Source organism: Sitophilus oryzae, unplaced genomic scaffold (assembly GCF_002938485.1).
Source record: "Sitophilus oryzae breed Bouriz unplaced genomic scaffold, Soryzae_2.0 scaffold_494_pilon_pilon, whole genome shotgun sequence".
In the NCBI taxonomy this organism is placed as follows: Eukaryota; Metazoa; Arthropoda; class Insecta; order Coleoptera; family Curculionidae; genus Sitophilus; species Sitophilus oryzae.
The window spans coordinates 1,906,223-1,931,622 of NW_022147078.1; the positions used below are offsets into that span (position 1 = coordinate 1,906,223).

At 32.3% G+C, this 25,400-nt stretch overlaps 1 protein-coding gene across 3 annotated transcripts in view; it reads right to left on the reverse strand.

Annotated features, from left to right (window-relative positions):
- Positions 1–1,822: 1,822 nt before the first annotated feature.
- LOC115886689 (receptor-type guanylate cyclase Gyc76C-like) overlaps positions 1,823–25,400 on the reverse strand; it is a 92,737-nt gene continuing 69,159 nt past the window's right edge. The window contains exons 3-21 of one of the 3 annotated variants that reach the window (XM_030905950.1): positions 23,362–23,549; positions 20,111–20,308; positions 19,937–20,002; positions 19,603–19,843; positions 17,880–18,026; positions 17,420–17,625; positions 17,192–17,363; positions 16,730–16,908; positions 15,879–16,172; positions 15,390–15,656; positions 14,420–14,657; positions 11,677–11,826; positions 11,353–11,551; positions 10,740–10,880; positions 10,407–10,629; positions 7,111–7,255; positions 6,603–6,995; positions 4,807–5,326; positions 1,823–2,377 (exon numbers count right to left, since the gene is read on the reverse strand). In XM_030905950.1, the coding sequence (XP_030761810.1) occupies positions 2,194–2,377; positions 4,807–5,326; positions 6,603–6,995; positions 7,111–7,255; positions 10,407–10,629; positions 10,740–10,880; positions 11,353–11,551; positions 11,677–11,826; positions 14,420–14,657; positions 15,390–15,656; positions 15,879–16,172; positions 16,730–16,908; positions 17,192–17,363; positions 17,420–17,625; positions 17,880–18,026; positions 19,603–19,843; positions 19,937–20,002; positions 20,111–20,308; positions 23,362–23,549 (4,151 nt within the window). In that variant the 3' untranslated portion in view covers positions 1,823–2,193. Of the gene's footprint in view, positions 2,378–4,806; positions 5,423–6,602; positions 6,996–7,110; positions 7,256–10,406; positions 10,630–10,739; positions 10,881–11,352; positions 11,552–11,676; positions 11,827–14,419; positions 14,658–15,389; positions 15,657–15,878; positions 16,173–16,729; positions 16,909–17,191; positions 17,364–17,419; positions 17,626–17,879; positions 18,027–19,602; positions 19,844–19,936; positions 20,003–20,110; positions 20,309–23,361; positions 23,550–25,400 lie in introns of all 3 variants that reach the window. The other 2 variants (XM_030905948.1, XM_030905949.1) reach the window with 2 other exon arrangements.

The window sequence follows — 25,400 nt, forward strand, 5'->3', positions numbered from 1 at the left end:
TAGATGGAAATATGATACGCCACTGGATATTAGAAACCTTCTTCGATAAATCTCATAGCATTTCTCCTTGAATTTTGAAAAAAAATATTAAATCAAAATTCAATTATTTACTAGAGGTTTTTTTAAAAACCTCAAATATATTGTAAGAATATGATATTGCTGAAATATATTTAGGTTTGAACAGCGTTTTGAAGGAATATGTCCAAAACACGGTTAGGATATGGTATTTTGCAAAAATTCGTCCAGTATATATTTTTAGCAAGCAAAAAATGAGATCTCTATATCACAAAATCAGCACCACACCAACACGCACAAGTTTACTAGGTCAAAATTGCTTCTTGGTTTGATATATCTCGATAATACACACACCGGAAAAATCTAGGGATATCATTTTATAAAAGTTAAAAATAAATGTTTTGAATAAACAACCACATATTTGTAGGCCGATTCTTTCTACTTCGATTGAAACGAAGTAGTCACACTAGTTATTTCTAAATTTGGGATATTTGCAGAAGTGTTTGTGCATTTTTTGTCAAATGTATAAAAAGCACCTAGCATCAATTGTTCGAATTTAACCTGTACCGGCTATGTTTTTATGATAACTGGCCAGAATTCATTCAAATAACACTGTTTAGTATTAAACGACATTATGGAGCGTAGACATCTTAACAGAGACGAAATGCTAAGGACCATGTGTATGCTCGAAGCTGGAATTCGCCAAATCGACGTAGCTAGAGCATTAAATACAACGCAAAGTGTAATATCGCGATTAAGTGCACGCTACCGTGAAAGTGGTGATGTTGCTGAAAGGCACACAGGGCGACATCGCATTAGTACCCCTCAGCAAGATCATTTTTTACAATTAAATGCTCGACGCCGACCGACTCTTACAGCACCAGAGCTTAGTTTAATTCTCCAGGAAACACATAATGTAACCGTTAGTCCTGACACTGTTCGCAATAGATTAAGAGAGGTCAACTTAAGAAGCAGACTCCCCTGGAGAGCTCAACCCTTAACGAGAGGAAATCGAGAGGTATGATATTTGTGGGCTCAAGATCATGTTCAGTGGTCGAATGAACAATGGGCCAATGTTCTCTTCACGCATGAGTCACGCTTTTGAATTCATCCGGATTCGAGAAGGCTTAGGTATGGAGAGAACCAGGAAATCTTATTCGGTTGGGTCATGTTCAGGAAGTGCACCCTTATCAAGGTGGAACAGTTATGGTCTGGGGAGGAGTCCAGTTAGGCCGAAAAACCGATCTCGTTTTTCTTGAAAGGTTTCCAACAGGAATCACATATCGTGATTTAATTCTTGAGCCTGTCGTGTTACCATATGCCAATGATTTTGGGAGAAACTTCATTCTCATGCATGACAATGCACGGACTCATACCGCCAGACTGGTAAGTGAGTTTATCAATGCTCATCAATTAAACATCTTACCCTGGCCGGCACAATCTCCTGACCTCAACCCCATCGAGCACGTATGGGACGCGGTCCAAAGAAGAATTTCGAGAATGGGTATGCCTCGGGAAACTCGTAGGGATCTGGTTCCGGCCGTGAATGCAGCGTGGCAGGATGCACCTCAAGAAGAGATCGACAACCTGATCAGGAACATGGAGAGACGATGTAGGGCTGTAATGAACAGTAGAGGAGGCCATACCCTTTATTAAGTAAAAATGGTTTTATCTTTTTTTTTAATTCACAGTTTAGAATAAAAAAAATGTGTGTATTTTTGTTGTTCAATAAAAATCAAGGTAAATTTGAAAAATTTGGTAAATTTCGCATATTTATTTCCAATACGTCCTTTAAACTATTTGTTTATTTTAATTTTATTATATCAGAAATGCAATTAATAAAATTACTGACGATGGTTGGATAAAATTGTAATATCCCTAGATTTTTCCGGTGTGTGTATAATCATATGAATGTATAAAAAGAAAATCAAGAATAGTCTAGAACTCCAGAAGACAGCAATCCACTTTATTTTGCAACTATCTGAGTCACAGACTTGCAGAATAAGCATTTAAAATTTAAACATCTTAATTATAGAGAAAATATTATTTTTTTCAACAAATACTGCCTCTTTTTTGAGCTAGTAAACTTTGACTGCGTGCTCCAATGACCGGGGAATCCCTGCTATTAAAAAAATGCTTTTCCTTTTCAAGTCTCAAGATGTCTTGAGACTTCTTTTCTCAAACTATGCTCTCTTTGTCCGGCTGAAGGTTGTTGTAATCGTTGATGCCTTTTCTTAAGGAGGCATTGCTCGATTTAAAGCTGTTCCCATTGAAAATACCTACCAGCCATTTTTTGATTGATGTTTTCTGTAAGGGCCTGCTAGGGGAATCACCCGTTGGTAACACGTCCAATGAATGGCACCTGCAATGGATAATATAATGACAGTTTATTACAAAGTACTTTGAAAAACAGAATAAGGTACCGTATGATCGAGAAAAAACGGCGTCCAGTTGGCTGGGAAATGAAGATCGCTGTCATTTTATATGTAAATTTATATGGGAAATGTCATCGATCGTCATTTCCCAGCCAACTGGACGCCATTTTTTTTCGATCATACGGTATAATGGCAAAATATTTTCCGATGTACGTCATCAATCATATCTACACAATGCCTTCTATAAAAGATCAGCCTACGGGCGGACTTTTGTTTACTTCATCAGCTGTACATACTTAGATATTGGGTTAGATTCTGTATTCATATTTTGTCGGTTGATTTTTGGTATTATTTGTTATTGTAGTGCTAAAAAACTAATTATTTTGGTGTTTAAGTGACATAAAGTACTACCAGATATATGGTTACTATGATGGTCACTCTGTTTCTCATAAAAAAAACACGAAATATTACACGTTTTGTTAAGTGCTTTAACCTAAAAGTGCTCATACATTTTTTATTTATCGTGATTTTTGTGTGTGTTTTTTAAGACTCTAACAATTCATCAATAAAGCTTAAGTGGAGTGTGTTTTTGGTGCTATGCCTCATCTTTGTTGTGTTCCTGGTGGAAAGGATAGTTATACTAGGCAGCCTAAAGTATCCGGAAGAGCAAGAAAAGTGGGTACGAGTTATAAATCAAGACAATTCTATTGAAAATATCTTTAATAAATTTAAAAATAATATTCTTCCAGGATGGTATTAAAGAAAACTGGACAATTATGTTTATTTTATTCATATTGTGGAATCTCCACTCCAAGTGTTGTTGGTTCAGCTTCGATAGATTCAAACACGTAAGATAAACACGTAAGTAGGTATTAAGATATATAAATAAAAATAATGAAAACCAAAATGAAAACTTAAATCAGCGTTTTTCCCGAACCTTAAAAAAAATCCCAAGAAAATCAAAAATTTTAGAATAATTTTACATATAAAATGCCAGCGATCTTCATTTCACAGCCATTGCTGACACCTTTTTTTAGATGATATTGTATTATTTGTAAATATAATTTTTCGAACATTGATACTTGCAAAATATACATATAAATTTTGTGAATGCAAATAATAATACATCACTATTAGTAGATATTGAACATTTTTTGTTAAATTAGATCGATTTTCAAACCACAAAATTTAAAATATATTTACATTTTACCCAATATCTTATGTACCTATACATTATTTGTATATTGTAAAACATTTGCTGCATTTGTGTGGTTCATAGATTATTTGCCAAAGTATTTATTACTATAAATAGGTATATAGGTTGTAGTTATTAACTGTATACTATGAATATTTCATGTAAACTATATCATTTTTAAAATACAAACCAAAAATCTGAGGAATAATTATGTTTTCCATGTATTCTACAACATATTTATTAATCCGTAGTATCTAACTAGCGTGACGTCATAAATCTCGCCTTAAGGCTGTTCTATTAGAGACGGCATTGATCGACATATTGTTTCCCAATTTACATTAAGATTCATCTCATAAATCTATCACAATCTGGCAGCGCTGTCGCCATCGATTGTCACTCAAGTTGATCAGGTACATCGGAAATTGTTTTGCAATTACTTTACATAGAATACCTTATACTAATATTAAATATGGTTAATAAAATATATCTGTTTCTTTTTGGTACTCTAAATAGGGTGTTTTTTCATTTTGAAATCCGCATCTTTGTATCTCTACTCATAAACGAGAAATCCCATAAAACACACGAAAATAGGACACTCTGATGTACAGGGTGAGTCAACGATAGAGTAAAGTCTCAAAAATCTCAGTTGTTTCGGGGTTTACAAAAAAATGTTAAATAAAAATGTTATAGGGAAGGTTAAGATACACATTTTAAAATTATTATAGAGTACAGGGTGCTTCAAAAAAGTGTTGCGGATATAACATATGTTTTTTTAAATGCAACACCGTCTTTTTTATTTTATTTTTAGATTCTGCGTAGAATTCCATAACTTTTTTGTTTATAATAATGTTATATACCTAAAATTAATAATTTTTGTAATATTTCAATTTGTTTAAACAAATGTTAAATTGCAGTGTGGTAAAAAATTGTCAGTGGTGCCATTGTTTCTAAAGTTGCAATACCAAAATTTGGTAGGAGAGTTTTATAGAGATGAAAAAAAGATATATGTAAATATATTTTAGTTAAATGATACAGGGTGTTCAAAATATATTTATGAATTTCAACTACTTATAATAATTTTAAAATGAGTATCTTAACCTTCCCTATAACTTTCATATTTATTATTTTTTGTAAACCTCAAAAGAAATGAGATAATGGACTTTGCTCTATCGTTGACTCACCCTGTACAAGAAAAAATAAAGCTGATAAATCTATACTTACAATTTCTGTTTGGTTGAGTCTCCAGGAAAATCGTTGACGTCACTACCGCCTCTCCTCCTGACCACGACCGGATTAGGAATTTGAGGAGGTGTCAACAGCGGCATCTGGGCATCTTCAACAAAAGCCCCCAAAAGCTGTTCTTCTTGCGTTGTTAAAAGGTTTCCATTACGTATATTGTTGTTCACTAGTTTGTCTTTGGGTATGGCAATGATCTGAATATCCCCACCACACTTTTCACAATTATCCAGACTTCTTGTTGATCTCTTCGTCCCCCTGATAAAGTTTTCGATCAACTCCGATGCTGTAGCTGTTGGTCTTCGAACCAGAGGTAAAGGATCCAAAGATTTCGACTCCCTGACCTTATTCAAAGTGTTCCGACTCTTGTGGGGCTCGTCAGAACTGGAAGCTATACTGGACAGTATCCTTCTGGGTCTGGGTTTGGGTCTATTGCCTTCGTGGTCGATGAGGTCGATTGCCTGGCTTCCAAAAGCCGTGTTGATGGTGGTTTTGGACCCGATGGCTTCTGGAACGAGCAGATTTGTGCCGGTTACTGTGAGCAGAGGGCGTTGAATGATAGGGCTACAGTTCGACCATGTGTCGAACTCTGCGTTGGTGCCTGCAAATTTTATTTGGTGATGGCTTGGAATGTGTACAAATTAACTTTTGATAATTGTTATAAATTAAACGGGTATGGTTTATGTAAATTTTAGAAATGTTGATCATGAGTTTTTGTATTATATGTGCAAATTAATGAGAACGGTATGAACTAGTAGTGGTTTTTTTATATGTTTAAATAGCTACATTCTTAGAAATCTTCCTAAAAATCTAGTATACGGATATATTGTTTGTGAAAATAAAATTGCATTTCATTGGTTGATTAAGATGTCATACGATCGAAAAAAATGGGAATGACGAGTGAACAATTTTGTCGAGGTAACATTTATATTATTTTTCTGTGGAGGAATGGTGTTTTTGTTTCTACATGTCGATTTTTTTAACATTCACTTTCCAGATATTGTTTTTTTTTTCAATTTTGTTTAAGATAATTTATTCAGTTTTTTTTAGTTAATAACTTTTATAAAAAAAATAACAAAAATTTGAAGCAAACCAAACAATATTTAAATTATTAAATGTATGGCGAACTAAAAGTAAAGTAAAGAAATTAAATTATAATAAAACGAAAAGACAAGAAATATAAACAAGAAATAAAACAATATAAACAAGAAATAAAAAAAAACTTCCATCACCAAATAAAAAATGACGCAGTGCAAAAAAAAACAGACTAAAAAATCAGGCTTTTGTATTTTAACTGCTTCAAAATTACAGTCTATTTGAATTAAATTTAATTCAATATGAAATAAAAAATATTGAATTGAGTTTAAGTAATATGAAGTTATTCAAAGTGGTTTCTAATAAGTAATAATAATAATAGAAGCAAAATGTATTAACAAATAAAGAAATATAATATACAGGGTGGTCTGAACTGTATTCCGGAGGCTTCGGCAGCATATTCTACATTCTACATGGTAACTATGTTGTTTAGCATTGAAATTAACAAAAGCTTGATAAATGTAAAACTCGGAGCTTATTGTGCCATGAGAGTTTGCAAAGGTTTTTATCAAAGACGATGGTTACGCTAAATGCAAAAAGTTGATGATGGTACTTCAACAATTTTTGTGGAAGCTCAAGAAGCAACAACGATTGTGTATAAATGTCATTTATAAGTACTGATAATTTTTAAGTATTTTCTAGCTCAACATCTCATAAAAAAACCTACCTAGAACACTCTTACATACCTCTAGGAACACTAGAATGTCTTCTACTGGTTATCCCACCATACCCTCCACAAATTGAAGGCTGCCTGGAGTCATTATTCAACTTTGGACTTCTCCTAGGTCTGCAGAACAAAGGAGGCAGCTCAGTCAAGTCAACCTCGCGTCTCTGGATAGCTTGGTCCGTCGCCCCAACCAACCAGAAGGTTTTAACTTCTCCCTTGCCCTTCATACTGACCAATCCTCGTTCCTCTATGACGTAGCCACCTAGTTTTTCGAGGGCGTCTTTGCACTGGAGGCTGATGTGGATTTTCAGGGCTTCCCCGTTGCTCTCCATGCGCGAGGCGGTGTTCACTGTGTCCCCGAAGAGACAGTATCGGGGCATGGTGAGACCGACAACTCCAGCGACCACTGGGCCTGAGAAAATATGAATTTTGTACTATTATGGAGTGTTGAAAAATTATGATACATTATGTTTAATACACTTTTAACAGCTTGCAAACCGGAACAGCCCGGTATGGTAAAAAATTACCTGTATGCATTCCTATTCTCAATTTCAGAGTTTCGTTGGGTCTGTGGGCTATGGAATGCTTTTTCACAGCCGAGAGCAAGTCCAAAGCCATAGAGGCTACTTCACCAGCATGCCTATCACCATTTCTTATTGGAAGTCCCGATACCTACAAGAAGTAATTCAACAAATAATTCATATACAGGGTGGCGCCTCTCATACGCCGCGGAGGATCCAAGGAGAACGACAGTTTGATTTGTGAGCATATGTAGGTTAATTCAGAACACTTTTTAAAAATATAGAGAGTTCTACAGGGTGTCCCCAAAAAAGTTACATATCAAAGTTGTGTTTTTTGTAATGAAACACCATATATATTAATTGATTTTCGGATTCTGGCAGAAAAATAAAGGTGAGTTTTTTAAGAGAAGTATACAGGGTTGTTCACCACATACGACACGGAGTATTGTAGCTAAACGATGAGATTTTTACAAATTGTAAGTTTTGGGTTCGTTGAAGGACTATTAGAACTACAATTTAAAAATAATTTTACAAGATACAGAGTGTCCCAAATAAGTAAAAAATACCAAAGTTGTATTTTTTTAAATGGAACACCCTGTATATTATTACATTTTTAGTTTCTACGATTAAAATAAAGGAAAAATTTGATTAAGATTTATTATACTTAAACCTTACCGTTTTTGAAATATTTTCAATTTTGTGAAATTGTAGTAAAAATTTTAAGGCTTCATTTCTCCAAGGGTATCAAAGTTTTTAATACTAAATATTTACTGAAGTTTACTTATTGATCAGTTATTGTGTTGCAATAATAAAAATAATACTACCTTATACAGAGTGTCTAAAAATTTATTTTAAATAATTATTAGCTTCAAACGGAAATAACTTGTTTAATTTAAATGGAACACCCTGTATATTTTACGAGAATCAGATGCACAATTTAATTGTCTATCAAATTATATTATACCATTTTTACCTATCTCTTTAAGTTTCCGTAGAAAATGCATTTTCTTGTAATTTAGAACTTATTTATCAATATACCCATGGACTATTGACATTTTAGATTATTTTTAAAGATGTACCAAATTTTTAAAGAGTACAGATACAAATATTGTCGATATAATTCGTTTATTTCATTAAAAAATAAGAAAAAACTGTTTAAATATTTGTTAAAGAGGACCAATTAATATGATTCCAGTATTCAAACTACATTAACTGACTGTTTGCGTTGATTAATAATAATTGCTCCAAATACTAAAAAACTGAATTTTGTATGGGCATTAGACAGTGTGATAAAAAGTAACACCTTAAAAATTATATTTACATTTTTTAATAAATGCTTATTTATAACAACAAAGACTTTAATTTGATAACTTATTATTATATTGATTTCTGACTCAAAAATCCACATTTATTTAGAATAATTTATTAACGAACATAATTAAGTATGTAATTAATTAGTATATGGGCGGAAATAATGGTGTTATATTTAATTAATGGTATACTCTTTTATAAAGATTTAAATAGTTTTCTTTTTGCATACAAATGGGCTAGTAATATTATCGTTTTGCTAAAAACGATAATATTACTAGTCTGTACATTTTGTACATTTGTTGCTTTAAAAACAATCTAAAATGTCAATATTCCATGGATATATTGATAAATGAGGTCTAAATTATAAGAAATTGCATTTTCTACGAAAACTTGAAGGAATAGGTAAAAAATAGTATAATACAATTTGATAGACAATTTAATTGTGCATCTGATTCTCCTAAAATATACAGGGCTTTCCATTTAAATTAAAGAAGTTATTGCCGTTTGAAGCTAATAATTATTTAAAATAAATTTTTGGACACTCTGTATAAGGTAGTATTATTTTTATTATTGCAACACAATAACTGATCAATAAATAAACTTCATTAAATATTTAGTATTAAAAACTTTGATACCCTTCGAGAAATGAAGCTTTAAAATTTTGACTGCAATTTCACAAAATTGAAAATATTTCAAAAACGGTAAGGTTTAAGTATAATAAACCTTAATCAAATTTACCTTTATTTTAATCGCAGAAACTAGAAATGTAATAATATACAGGGTGTTCCGTTTAAAAAAATACAACTTAGATATTTTTTATTTATTTGGGACACTCTTTATCTTGTAAAAATATTTTTAAATTGTAGCTCTAATAGTCCTTCAACGAACCCCAAACTTACAATTTGTAAAAATCTCATCGTTTAGCTACAATACTCCGTGTCGTATGTGGTGAACAACACTGTATATGACTAAAATGTAAGGTTTTGGATATATTTAACATTTTCCAGAAATAAACAACAATTTTTAAATTACAATCAAAGCTAAATGAAAATATTCTTTTGAAAAGAATCATTTTTTGGAGTTAACAGGAAAGGAAGCATTTTGAGTATTTGATTTCATCTAGCTAATTTTTGTCACATAATTATATGTTTATATCTAGTTTTAATTCTGTAATAATTAAAATATGTTTTAAACGTGGATCTTTTCATTACCGTTGAGTATTTTACTCTACAATCTTTAATTTTTGTTAAATAATCAAAAGGTAGGTATATCACACAGCCACCCTAGATGTTTTCAAAAAATAAAGATCTACTGACGGAAAATCACAAAAATTAAAATATCTAGGAAAATCTTCGTCTGAGGGGTAGGCAACCTTAATAATATTTTGAAGATATAGAAATTTCCCATTGAATACCGCAAAAATATACTGGGTGTTCCATTTAAAATAAAGGAGTAACTTGCTTTTAAAAGTGACTAATGTTCCATATTAATTTTGTCTCACCCTGTATAACTTTTCGGGTCAAATTTCAATTACGTTTAACATACAATGGTTACTGTAATTAAATATCAGACTATACAAGGTCAATTAAAATTTAGGTAGCTATTATTAAAATTTAAAATTTACTCTTCATTTTTACAAAATGTGAAATATGTCAAAATCCTTAGATTTTAGGTATATGTTTCTTTAATAAAACTCACCTTTATTTTTTTCCTTGAATCCGAAAATCAATTAATATATAGGGTGTTCCATTAGAAAAAACACAACTTTGATGTGCAACTTTTTTTGGGGACACCTTGTATAATTCTATATATTTTCATAAATACGCTGCCAGAATTTAATTTCGATATAAACTACAGTATCAGGGGAAGGTGAACCCAACAACGTAATAATATACAGTGTGTTCTATTAAATTAATAGGTGAAATATTTATTTTATTTTTTTTCCGGTTGTGTTTTTTTGTGGTGTTTAGAATAAATAAAATATCTCTTACCACCATGTACGCATCTCCGATCGTTTCAACTTTGTACACGTCATATCCTTTGATGATTCTGTCAAAAACTGTATACAGGTCGTTCAAAAACTGAACCACTTGTAGGGGTGTGCTTTCGGCTGACATAGCGGTGAATCCCACAATGTCACTGAAGTAGATAGTGACCAAATTGAAGGATTCCGGTTCAATGCCGTAACCTTTGGTTAGTCTTGCTGCTACGGGTCTAGGGAATATCGAAAACGTTTATTAAAAAATATATACAGGGTGTCAAGAATGAAAAAGTAATTGTTGATAAGGGATTATAGAGATAGAGTAAATAAAATCAACACATACTTTGGTAACATTCTATGTAGTAAGTCTTCTGTCTTATTCTTTTCTTCGTACAGTAGCCTGGTCCTTTCATTCACTAATTCTTCTAAATTATTGGCATGCTTTTCCATCATTTCCATCATTTGGTCCATTATATTTTTGCTTCTGAAATTCATATAAGTCATATCATTAAGTACTGAGAATTGAAATGCTGAATCAAAAGATCAAGTATAGCTTAAAAAACAGAGTAAATGCACAAAAACCTGTACAGGGTGGACCATTTTGGTTGTTCCTATAGGGTATCTAGGAAACCGTGAGAAATATTCAAATTTTGATACTGCAGTCTCGGGTTCTTTTTTTGAAAAAATTACAATGGCGCAAACGGATCGTGGCTATCTTGATCGGTTTCGAAGCTACAGGGGGATTCTCAAATTTTGTACTTTTTGAAGATGTTCGATAGCACCTGTAGCTTCGAAACCGATCAAGATAGCCACGATCCGTTTGCGCCATTGTAATTTTTTTCAAAAAAAGAACCCCTAGGCTCCAGCATCAAAATTTGAATATTTCTCACGGTTTCCTAGATACCCTATAGAAACAACCAAAATGGTCCACCCTGTATAACAAACAAAATGCTTACTTTCCCTCTTTCATTCGTTTCAATCTGGTCCTAATGGTAGCAAAGTCAGGTCTTTGCTCGGGGTACTCACTCCAACACTCCCTCATCACTTGGAGTACCGATTCATCACAGCCATTCTCGGAATCGTACAGGATGTTCACCAAGGGCCTGAAAGGTTCTTCACCTTCGAAAGGCTCCCGTTTCACTGCCTCAATTATATCTAGCAATAAAAAATTAATGTGAAAAAATTAGGTTGTTTTAAACAATAGAAAAATTATACAGGGTGTCAAAAAATAGTGTAACTGTGGTGGGTGATTCTACAGATAGTGATTCTATTCAACGTACCTTTTGGTTCCAATCCTGTAATACCAAAAGGTCCTCTTCTGCCCAACATCTCGAATAAAATAATACCAAAAGCGTAAACGTCTCCTTTTTGAGTGCCCCTGATATAGACGCTGGGATGCCTCAGAATTTCCGGAGCTTTCCAAAACAAACCTGAAACAAAAAATATCTAGAATATTTCCAGAAACATTTCCATCAACTGGTCGGTGTTTGAAAAACTTTTAAAATTAAAATAAATAGGCTAAAAAAATATTATTTTATTCATTTGAAGTGTGTTTTTTGGAAAAGGTCCAGTAAAATGCCTGTATGTGAACTGTTTCTAATATTTTCTTAGTAATTTAAAAATAGGTGTATTAAGGACAAAGAGTATTTAGAAACATCTGTGATTTGTGAAAAAATAAATCACACATATGTAGAACGGCTAACAGGGCGTTTAAAAAATACACAGTCAAATTTCGAGTAGGTTATTCCTCATTAAAAATATATGTAAAATGATTGTTAAGACTTCAGTTTGAGATGAATGCCTATTTAAAAATAATCATATTTCTTTAAATTCAAAACATTCATTTGAAGACGCCCTGTATACATAAATAAAATTATCGACTTTTAACTTTGAATAAGAAGACTAAGGAAGGAGCATAATGCTATCCATATATTCATGCATGGTGGGCGGAAAAAGCACTCTAGGGTGGGGATCCTTGACAGTTCTGTTTGACGATTCATTTGACACATTTGAATTTGATTTGAAATTGTGTGGATTTGTCAGTCTGTACGGAGCTTATTTTATGTTATTTATTATTTATTCTACTACTGATAGTTGTATAAAGGTAGTAAATCTAGATGGAAATTGTGGCAGAACTTAAATTAACAGTGACATTATCGCGATTTATCGAAAAAGACTCTAAAATAGTTGGTTGTGTAGCGTGCGGTAGATCTCGGCAAAAATTGAGTGAAATAATGGAACAACTTTTCGCTAATAAGTGACTGTATAATATACATACGTGTAGTAAACCAATAATTTATGAAATTCACTTAAATTAACTAAATTATATATTTTCTTGCATTTTAGCTTTTATTTACTACTTGTCAAAGATCAGATGTCAAAGAATTTTGATACGTTAATTTGACTTACCTGCTTCAGTAGCGTATCGGATGTTTGTGTTAATAAATACTTATTATAACTTATCTATTTTTATTAGAATTATATATTTTTATAACAATTTTAATAACTACCAACATTTATTCACAACGTAAAATAAAATAACAAATTATTGAGTCTACCCTACATCATAGTTTTACATTTTTTAAATAAAATTAGAACGGCACTGATAAACCGGAATTGAAGTCGGCCATATTTGAGGCCCATCGCGGTGCACCCTTTGAATAAGAAGACTAAGGAAGGAGCATATCAAAAATCTTAGGTACACCGCGATGGGCCTCAACTATGGCCGACTTAAATTCCGGTTTATCAGTGTCGTTCTAATTTTATTTAAAAAATGTAAAACTATGATGTAGGGTAGACTCAATAATTTGTTATTTTATTTTACGTTGTGAATAAATGTTGGTAGTTATTAAAATTGTTATAAAAATATATAATTCTAATAAAAATAGATAAGTTATAATAAGTATTTATTAACACAAACATCCGATACGCTACTGAAGCAGGTAAGTCAAATTAACGTATCAAAATTCTTTGACATCTGATCTTTGACAAGTAGTAAATAAAAGCTAAAATGCAAGAAAATATATAATTTAGTTAATTTAAGTGAATTTCATAAATTATTGGTTTACTACACGTATGTATATTATACAGTCACTTATTAGCGAAAAGTTGTTCCATTATTTCACTCAATTTTTGCCGAGATCTACCGCACGCTACACAACCAACTATTTTAGAGTCTTTTTCGATAAATCGCGATAATGTCACTGTTAATTTAAGTTCTGCCACAATTTCCATCTAGATTTACTACCTTTATACAACTATCAGTAGTAGAATAAATAATAAATAACATAAAATAAGCTCCGTAAAGACTGACAAATCCACAAAATTTCAAATCAAATTCAAATGTGTCAAATGAATCGTCAAACAGAACTGTCAAGGATCCCCATCCTAGAGAGCTTTTATGGTGCCTTTTCCGCCCACCATGCATGAATACATGGATAGCATTATGCTCCTTCCTTAGTCTTCTTATTCAAAGGGTGCACCCAAGGTTTTTGATATGCTCCTTCCTTAGTCTTCTTCAGTCTTCTTATTCAAAGACTTTTAAATAATATTCGCAAAACCAGGGAGAGGGAAATCAGAAGACGACCAGAGATAATAGGTGTTAAGTAATAGTTTTTTTTCATAGCAACTGTTATATCTATCAAAAATAGTAGATAAAATAGTACTTTAACCCCAAGGGTAGATTAAATGATACTTTAACAGCGAGGATAGGTTAAAAACTTTATTTCTTCTCGAACGTTTTTAATTGCTTCAATTTTTGAAAATGTTTGTATTCCTTTTCAAGTTATTCGGGATTTAAATGAAAGTAGTTTGGATAAGGCGTTTGTCGCCTCAGCCTGAATATCTGTTGGTAATTTACTTATTTCGTTTTGAGCCATTTCTGTCTCCAATTCAATCAGCAATCGACACTTAAAACTAAAAATGCTGATGATGCTAAACTTTAGTTAGCAGATGATGCTAAACTTAAAGTTTAGCATCATCTGCTGATGATGCTAAACTTTAATAAAAAAAATTTTTACTTACTTTGATAGTACTGATGCTCTCCTATGCTATCGTTCTCAGCACAATGCCTCATTTCGGCCAATCCAAAGTCAGCTACTTGCAGCACCCAGCGACTAGTAACAACGCAATTCGAACTTTTCAAGTTTCCATGACAACCCAGCATGGAATTGTGGAGATACAGCATGCCCTTGATCAGATCGTGGACCAGCGATGCTATGAACATCTTGTCTAGCTTGATATCCTCGTTTTCGACGATATCCTAGAAATGAAAAATTATTTGAACCGTTTTTTAATAAACGGTTAATAAACGAACAATAAAAATAAATTGAATGTTTACTATCACAAAAATTAAATTATATAAAAAATTAATTTAGCCACTCCGTACGAATATCAATATTCTTAGAAAACATAACCAGAAAGTATGCATGTGGCTTAATATAAATAAAAAACCAACTGAATACTTGTCTAAGAAAAGATAATTCGGGGACCTTTATACAGGGTGTTTCAAAACAAATGCGAAAACCTTCAGGGAGTGATTCCTTGTTCAAAATAAAGGGTAGTTTGCTTTATAAACGTTGGGTCAAAAGTCAACCATTCGGGAGATATCGTGATACAAAGATGGCGGAAAAATAATGTTTTTATGTTTTATCTTGAAAACGAAAAGCGATAGACTAATGAGATTTTATGGAAGCATTACTGTTATGAAAACACACTTTCTGGTAATTTTCTCACGTTTTTGAAATAAGTGGAAGGGGTTGAAATAAACTACCCCTATCATTCCTGTTAACGAAATTTAAAGAAAAATCTTATCAAACACCTTCAAATGAAAATGACATGTCGTGATGTTGGAGACATATTTTTTAATGCTAAACTTATGGCGTTGATTTATCCACGTTAGTATATATGATCTAGGTTGGCAAATGACTGAGAGAGTTCGACAAAATATATGACGTAACGTTGAACAATGACTGAACATCCTATATATACTTACATATATACTTCCTTTGGCACAATAATCGGTAACTAAGAGTAAAGAGGTGGGTTGGACACAAGCCCCGATGAAAGAATTCACGTTGTCGTGACGTAGATCACGCAACAGTCTCATCTCCTTCATCACTTCCCTGGAAATGTCCTTTTTCCTGGAAAACGTCAGCTCCTTGATCCTGACCATCACACCTCTGTAGTGGGCCGTGGTCGTGAACACTTGCAAGCCTATCTTGGACTCGTACGACGTCACACTGGCGCTAGCTAAACTGATCTGGCAGAAAAATAGGCCCATATTATATTTTTATAAGGGTTTGTTACAGTGTTGCCAGAATTCTAAAGCCATATTTTGTCGGTTGATGAGTATCGAAATATGGTAATTTTTCACAAGATTTTTCACAAAATTTTTGGCAACACTTCTATCTTCACTATTAACCGATATACCGTATGATTTCAACAAAAATGGGACCCCCTGTACAATACCCATAGTACTTACTCTACTTGGACTAGATATTAAAGCGTCTTTGTCAAAGTAACTCTGAATATCGTCTCTGTCAATCTTCCACAACAATCCTTCTATTTCCTGCTCTATCTTCCACTTTCGGTAGATGCTGACAGTGATGACTACAGCACAAAACAGTAGTACCGCCAGTACTGCAGCGGCTATTATGCTGTCTCTGTGGGTGTTCGATTTGGGGCAGAGTTTATTGTCGAACCCACAGCTGGGTTCATCGTTTGGTTTTTCACCACCTGCCCAGTCAACTTCTGCACTTGGGTTGATTTTGTACGACTAGAAAATGAAATACCAAGAAATTTATCAATAATTATAAAGATATCATCAAAAAATACATTAACTTCTTCTATAATATCAAGTTTTACCTTAATTTTTATTATAGAAAAGTCTATATCATCTACTACTTATTTTTTCTTAATTTAAAAACGATTGGGGATGTTTTCTTCAAAAATAAAACCGACATCATGTATTTTGTCAAGTTTAACATCGATTTATTTTAGTATAAATGCAATGTCATCATTAAAGATTATATTTTTTAATTTTAAAGACATAATATCAATCTTATCATCAGAACTTGTATTGGTATCCTATATGTTATCAAAATTAACAGCAATTTCATTTAATAGAAATTCAGTTTCATCGTTGGATTCATCAAAATTTATTTTGGTATCCCATATCTCATCAAGATATACATCAATCCCATTGAGCAGAAATTCAATAGCATTTGATTTTTAATTTTAAAACCCTGATTTTGAATTTGAATTAATTCAGAACTATTTTAAGCCAGGAAAATCGTATTTAAGGAAAACACATAAAACCCGGTACTTACTTACCAATGTCTGTAGAAATTCAGATTGAAAAAACTGACCAACTGGTACCATGTGGAAGGGACAACTAAAATTATTGCTACCGCCAACGTACACGGGTTTGCTACAATTTTTGAAGGCCAGCACAGAAAAATTGCCCTCGGAGTCACCGTTCTTGTCTAGCTTCATTACAGCTCCTGTTATACCTAAACAGCAAACCACCAAACTTAACAGAAACTACGGAACAATCAAAATTAATCGAAATAGTTGGTAGTACTGTGCTAGAGATTTTAAAATTAGTGATTGGTACCTAGAGATGCCAAAACAAATTATCTTTCAATGCAACTATAGTGTATTTACCAATTTATTGAGCAAAATCAGAATACCCAACCATTTCAATCATTGTTGTTTGTACTGTATCTATTTTTAATAAGACTTTTGAATATCTGAACAAACTCTTTAAAAACTAGAAAATTTAAACTTACTCACTTTTGTAGGTCTTATTGATGGTATTGATGGTTTCAATAATCCGTGTACCATTACTCGCAATCTCCTTAATACCTGTTTCGTTCAATGGTTGTTCCTTGGCAAGCAGATGGTGTAATGCTGAAGCATACAGCTTCACAGAGTCATAGAGATATGCTGCGTAGATACTGACAAACTAAAAAAAAATGTTTTTAACTCGAGAAAGTGACGAGATGAGTGTTTTAAAGTTACTTTTTCGAATTGTTTCGGGAAATGTGTGGTGGTTTTGAAGTCAAAAGGTTTCTTTTCATTGTATTCTCTGACTTTCTTCGAAAAATTCGTGTAGTTCTCCGCAGGAGCCGTCGGTACGACCACAAATAAAGATTGAACTCTTTTTTGTAAACTGTCGTAGTCCGATAGTTCGCTACAGCTTTTGTATTTTTCCAGCTCATCAAATTCTGAAAAAAATTGAAAATTTATTAGAAAAATCAATAAATAAGACACTCCAAGCTATACAGATTGTCTAAATATTCCATATACTTAGAACTACAATATTTTTGGAATTAAAATTAGTTAATTAATATACAAAATTGTTGGAATATTGGGATACCCTGTATATTACCTATTCTTTTTAAGTGATATTAATGATCGTAAGCATACGATAAAGCTAAATAGGTTTATAATTTAAGTACTGCAATATCAATAAACTTACTGTAAATGTATTTGTGTACTTCCTGTTGCCTGTAAGTGTTCATATCCACATAAATAACGATGTATTCGCCATTTTCGAACAGCTGAGCTCTCTGCATGGTGTCCATGAAGTCTACCAACGATATGGAAGTGCCCAGGAAGATGTAAACTACGAAAATAAATAATTATGTCGAAATATTTTAATGCAGCTATACCTACAAGAATTTTTGTTTAAGAAAATGTATAATTTTTCCAAGAAATTAATATTTCATGTTTTGAAATATACAGGGTGGTCAGAACTGTATTCCGGTCATCAGCTTTTGACATTTCTAAATATCAGACCAATGCCGTCTCTAATAGAACAGCCTCGGAGCGAGATTTATGACGTCACGCTAGTTAGATACTACGGATTAATACATATGTTGTAGAATACATGGAAAACATAATTATTCCTCGTATTTTTGGTTTGTATTTTTAAAATGATATAGTTTACATGAAATATACATAATATACAGTTAATAAATACAATATATATACCTATTTATAGTAATAAATACTTTGACAAATAAGCTATGAACCATACAAATGCAGCAAATGTTTTAGAATATACAAATAATGAATAGGTACATATGATAATGGGTAAAATGTAAAATATATATTAAATTTTGGGGTTTGAAAATCGATCTAATTTAACAAAAAAACATTCAATATCTACTAATAGTGATATATATGTATGATGAAGGTTATGATGTTAGCCGAAAGGTTTTTTTAACTAAAAAAATAATGAAAAACCAAATGAAAACTTAATCAGCGTTTTTCCCGAACCTAAATCCCAAGAAAATTAAAAACAAATAGTTCTTTATTTCATAGCCATCGCTGACGCCGTTTTTTCTATGATATTGTATTATTTGCAAATATAATTTTTCCAACATTGATACCTGCAAAATATACATGTAAATTTTGTGAATGTAAATAATAATACATCGCTATTAGTAGATATTGAATGTTTTTTGTTAAATTAGATCGATTTTCAAACCCCAAAATTTAAAATATATTTTACATTTTACCCATTATCTTATGTACCTATTCATTATTTGTATATTGTAAAACATTTGCTGCATTTGTATGGTTCATAGTTTATTTGCCAAAGTATTCATTACAATAAATAGGTATATATTATATTGTATTTATTAACTGTATATTATGTATGATATTTCATGTAAACTATATCATTTTTAAAATACAGACCAAAAATACGAGGAATAATTATGTTTTCCATGCATTCTACATTATATTTATTAATCCGTACTATCTAACTAGCGTGACGTCATAAATCTCGGTCCAAGGCTGTTCTATTAGAGACGGCATGGCGTCAGCATGGCCGCAAGTTGCTAACCTAATAAAATTTACACTAGAAAAGTCCGCGGGAACTGTCAAATTCAAAGTTATTACTTATACTTATTTTCATCTGCAGAATATGCTGCCGAAGTTTCCGGAATACAGTTCGGACCACCCTGTATATTTTTAAAACACTAAATTATGAAATTTGAAAAGGAATCCTATATCTAGATAAAAAGTTTATATTATCGGGATTAAACGATCTAAAAATAGACGCCATTACACACCTGATGACTTTTATGATGCGATAAAACTTAGATAAATTACATAAATAGACAAACCTTGTTGTACAAAAGGAAGATATACAAAGCCCCAGAATTTAATGACGCAAATTTAAAACAACTTACTTCTTGTCCTGTTTTTCGTATCCTGAATGAACTCGTACCAAAACCCAGTCTGACAACACTTCAACCTGTTCTCACAACACTTATGCCTATCCCTAGCGTTCTTCTTGTGTTGCACCGACATATTCTTCCCTTTTGTCTCGTATTCCAGCGAGTGCGCCACTGTATCCCAGCCTTCCTCGTAGATGATGCTGAACTTGTTCCAGTTGTAGTACTTGAGCAGGGAAATGATGGATTTGGTGACCTAAGAAAGCGTGCAGAATACTAAAACACGCGCAAGGGTACAAATACAAGTACCGTGTTTGACGTGGGCGTAATTTAAGGCAGTGGTACTTACCTGTGTGTCTGGTGGTTCGGTACGGGCAAAGGTAGGAACGCTGGAAGCCTTGTAGTCTGAACATTTCTGTAAAAATGGGTCAAAAATAAGTTTTAAACTAAGTAATCAGTTATCAATGATCAGAAAATATGGTGTAATAAGTAATGGAGAAAAAACTATGGAGAAAAAACTTACATAACTGATCATAGGAATGTTTCTGGCTTGTGAAACGATTGCCTCCACGTAGCAAGATCCCTCCGGTCCGAAAAAAGCAGATACTCCTTCGCATATCATATCTGTCATTGCCCTGGTGGCTACCACGGTATCCCCTCTGGTGTCGTTCCATTTCAGCTCCAGGGTAATGTTGGGCAAGATGTCAGGATCATTATTAATCTGAAAATAGAATACAAAGCTTTGAATAAGAAGACTAAGGAAGGAGCATAATGCTATCCATGTATTCATGCATGGTGGGCGGAAAAAGCACGCTAGGGTGGGGATCCTTGACAGTTCTGTTTGACGATTCATTTGACACATTTGAATTTGATTTGAAATTTTAACGCCTTAACAACTGCCTGAACTCTTAATGGCATTGTATTAACCAAAAATTGGCACATTTGAGGAGAAAAATTATCCCAAATTTCCTGCAGTTTTGTCCGCAAATCAAAAATTGTTCGTTGAAGGTGGTTTCTTAAATATTGCTTCATCTTAAGCCACACAGTTTCTATAACAGGATGGGATAGAACTTTTATATTATTATTACCGAAACAATTTTTAGTTGATTTTGCTGAATGGCACGATGTTCCATCTTGTTGGAAAATATAGTCTTGGTTTGGAAACAATTCTTGAGCACTAGGCAAATGTGGGGTCTCAAGGATATGTTGATATTTTTAGGCGTTAACAGTGCCATCTATAAAATTTAATTTGCCCAAACCTCTTGCTGACATGCAACCCTAAACCATAATCCCCTTAGGAAATTTAACAACCCTCTTTAAGCAATCTTTATGAAAGGCTTCTACTTTATTTCGTATTATTCGTTTTCGATGATCTCCAACACAAACATCAAATTTAGACTCATCGCTAAATATGACCTTATTCCAATCATTTTGTGTTCACGATAATTTAGATTTTGCCCAATTGTAACGATTTTTCTTTTGAATTTCTGTCAGTAGCGGTTTTTCTTTGGCCTAAATAAGAATTTGTATCAATAATCTTCAGGTAATTGATTATCCACACAAAATAAAGTTTACCTTGTAAAACCCCAGACCGCATTTATGGATATATTTTCGGCAACATTCTCTTGATATATTTAAACCAGTTACAGTATTCCATTTAACTGTTACTTCGCGAAGAGTACTTCTTCTCGCAGACTTGCAAATTTTTACTAAATTTCGTAAATCTCTCTGAGATACAACTTTTGGCCTTCCCGAACTTTTACCTCTAACGTCTACATTGGCAGATTCGCCGTATTTTTTTTATTATATTAAAAACCGTTTTTTTTGGAATACTACTTTCGAATTGTTTTTCCCGTACTGTATTGACGAATGATAATTTCGCGTAGTTTTTGATTTGTAGCTTTTCCACGGATCAACATTTAGTTGTCAGCAAATTTATCCTTTTATGAACAAAATCCGCTACTGTAAATATGGATTGATTTACAAATTCATGAAAATATTGTCAAGTTGTTTAGGATATATGGCTATTTTTATATTTAAAAAATTAAACATATATTTTTCAGTCATTTTGAAAAACCAGGACAATAATTCCAAAATATGATCTTGTCCCAACATATAGTTGTTAGGGCTCGTATATATTTCCTTTGGCCATATCCGAGCCCTGAAAGCGACTCGAACAGTACAGGGTGAGTCAACGATAGAGTAAAGTCCATTATCTCATTTGTTTCGAGCTTTACAAAAAAAATTTAAATATAAAAGTTATAGGGAAGGTTAAGATACATATTTTAAAATTATTATAGAGTATACAAAGTGCTTGAAAAAAGTGTGGCGGATATAACATGTTTTTTTAAATGCAACACTATATTTTTTATTTTATTTGGTAGGCGAGTTTTATAGAGATGAAAAAAAAGATATATGTAAAGATATTTTAGTTAAATGATACAGGGTGTTCAAAATATATTTATGAATTTCAACTACCTACTTAAAATTAAAAAATCTCTAATTTTTTAAATGGAACACCCTATATATTATCATTTTTTCTGGTAGATTTTACAAAACTCTTTAACTTTTATTAAGTATGTCTTATACCTATTTTTAATAGTTTGCGAGTTATTCCAATTCTTTCTATTTTTACCAATATTTTTAATAAATTTACCCTATAAAATCATAGTTGCCATGACAAAACAAACTATTTATTACTTATCTTTAACAAGTAGCTTAATAATTAGTTACAATTGTTGGTATTAGTCAAAATTAATTAACTTTACTCAAATAAACTAAAATCGCAGTCGTGAATTTCTTGGTGTACCTATTTCTATATTATGATAGATAACACTTGGATTATTCGTAGGCACGAATAGCCACAGATTAAAGTAATACTAGATTACCTAATAATAAATTGTTGAAGACTACTGATATAGGATTTTTTTTGGACATACAGTAAATATTTTTCTCGCAGTAATTCTGGTTTATAATATATTATAATTATATGTTTTTCTTGGCTTGTTCGTGTATATCAGTCACACTGACTATATAATTCATTTCAGGAAAATCTGTAACTATTATCTCTACCATTTATACTTATTACAACAAATTACTAAAATTCAAATTTTGTTCTTAACTTGCTTAAAAAACCAGAAACTTTTATAATTATTACTTTTTGTCATGGTAACTATGATGTCATAGCGTAGAGTTTTGTAGAATCTATCAGAAAAAATGATAATATATAGGGTGTACCATTTAAAAAATTTGAAATTTCTTAATTTTATGTAGTTGAAATTCATAAATATATTTTGAACACCCTGTAGCATCTAACTAAAATATCTTTACATAGGTCTTTTTCTATGTCTCTATAAAATTCTCCTATCAAATTTAAGTTGTCCAACTTCAGAAACAACGGCATCACTGACAATTTTTTATTACACTGCAATCTAACATTTGTTTAAACAAATTTAAATATTACTAAAACTATTAGTTTTAGGTATATAACATTATATATATAAAAGTTATGGAATTTTACGCAGAATCTAAAAATAAAATAAAAAATAGGGTATTTCATTTAAAAAAACATATGTTATAGTCGCCACACTTTTTTGAAGCGCCCTGTATACTCTATAATCATTTTAGAATGTGTATCTTAACCGTCCCTATAACTTTTATATTTAATATTTTTTTGTAAACCTCGAAACAAATGAGATAATGGACTTTACTCTATTGTTGACTCACCCTGTGATCATATCGTTTAGTTCGATGAAATATAGGAATGTTTCTTACCTCTTCTACTGCCATCAAGATGGCCCCGGATATGGCCAGGCCCTGTCGTTCTTTCAGTTCGCCTTTGACAGCTGTGAGGTAGCCCAGCACTAGCTTGACATTTTCGGCGGGTGGTTCCTTTTTCAGATCGCCCACTTTAGGAACACGTTCCTCGGTTCTGATACCTGTGTCACTACTGTACTGAATTCCTGAAAATGAAACGAAGCACTATAGAGATGTGCTAATGAAGATTACATTATTTTATAGTTTGGAATAATAAAAAAACTGAACATAAGGACTCTTGTAAAACTTACTATAGTAAAATACAAAACACGCTAGACGCTGTACAATCACGAGAACAAGCAGGCTTTAGAAGCGGATTTAGCACGATTGATCACATAGATACAGTAAGAGAAACTATCAGATAATCAGCCGAACAAAAGAATACGAACTTCCACTAGCCATAGCCTTTAGAGACTTTGAGAAGGATTTCGGTTTTATATATTTTAAAGCAACAATAGGAGCCCTAGTGAAACAAGATATTGAAAAACCTTATATAGAAACTCTCGCCAATATATACCAAGAAGTCAAAACAAGAGTAATCAAATATTACAATATTTTTTATTTAAAAAACGGTCAAGTTTCCGAAAAAACCCTTAAACACGTATATCATTTTGTTTTTTTACATATTTTAAGATTTTTTAAAAATGTATACAGGGTGTTACGAAAAATCTGGTCATTGATTAATCACGATCCTGCTTAAAGCGCTTGACGTAAAAAGCTGATTTTTGGAAAACAGACTGACTTTAGGGTGTAGAGGTTCGATAAGAAGGGATTTTTCGAAACTCGAATTCTAAGGGGGTGAAACTATCCCTCAATTATTAAAATATTTTTTATTTAAAAACCGGTGAGTTTTTCGGAAAAACTCTTAAACACGTATATCTTATTTTGTTGTTTTACATATTTTAAGATTTTTTATAAATTTATACAGGGTGTTTCATGAAATATGACCATTGAGTAGTCACGAGATTCTGCTTAAACCGCTTGACGTTTAAAGCTGATTTTTGGCAAACGGATTGACTGTGGAGTGTAGAGGTTCGATAAGGAGGGGTTTCTCGAATCTCAAATTCCAAGAGGGTGAAAACGCGCCTCAAATATTACAATATTTGTTATTTAAAAAACAGTTAGTCTTTCGGGAAAACGCTTGGACAAGCATAATTTATTTGGTTTTTTTACCAAATTACTCCGGGAGTTTTTGAGCTACAAACTTGTAAAGACCTTTTAAAAAGCAATTAAAAGCAGTCATATTCATTTTCTTCGAAAAATGTGTTCTTTCACCATTATTTTACAGTAAAAGGTTGCAATTTAATTTTCGGAAAATAAAAAATTTTTCTCAGGTAAGATTTCGACAGACGATGACAGAAGAAAAGCAGATGACGTCCCATACCAATCTATTTATTTTACTAAAAAAAGTTTCTAATAATTTTTAAGTTAACTATGGATGGATTTAAATATAAATTCGTCATGCGTCGTCACTTGTTGTTTTTAACCAGTTTTATTGGTTTATTTCAAAAATGACAGATCGTATAATTTTATTGGTTTGACGGAACGATGAACGACAAACGGACGCCGATGCGTATGAACTCGCCTTTAGATTTTTGACGTTTGTCAAAGTCTTGCCAAATTATAGGTTATAATCTTGTGACAACTTTTGTCAAATACCCTGCGTTTTGGAAGATGATGCATTTTGATTCGTGTTATTACGAGTGTTTTGTGTCTTTTGAAGTCAAGTGTAGGAAAAATCGAGTGAAAATTAACTGTAGAACCCAGAGCACAGTTTATGGTTAATACTTGCTGCCCAGGGAGAAAGTCTTATACAGATACACCAATAAAGTTACTATCAATAAAGTTCGTATACCATCTCGTCGTAGATAAGTGCATCTCGAATATGGTAGAAGAACCATACTAAACACATACTAAAAACTGGCGTAGCTGAAAAATATCGACATCACACGATAGGTAAATAATGGATTTTAGTACTGCAGAAAAATAATGTCAAA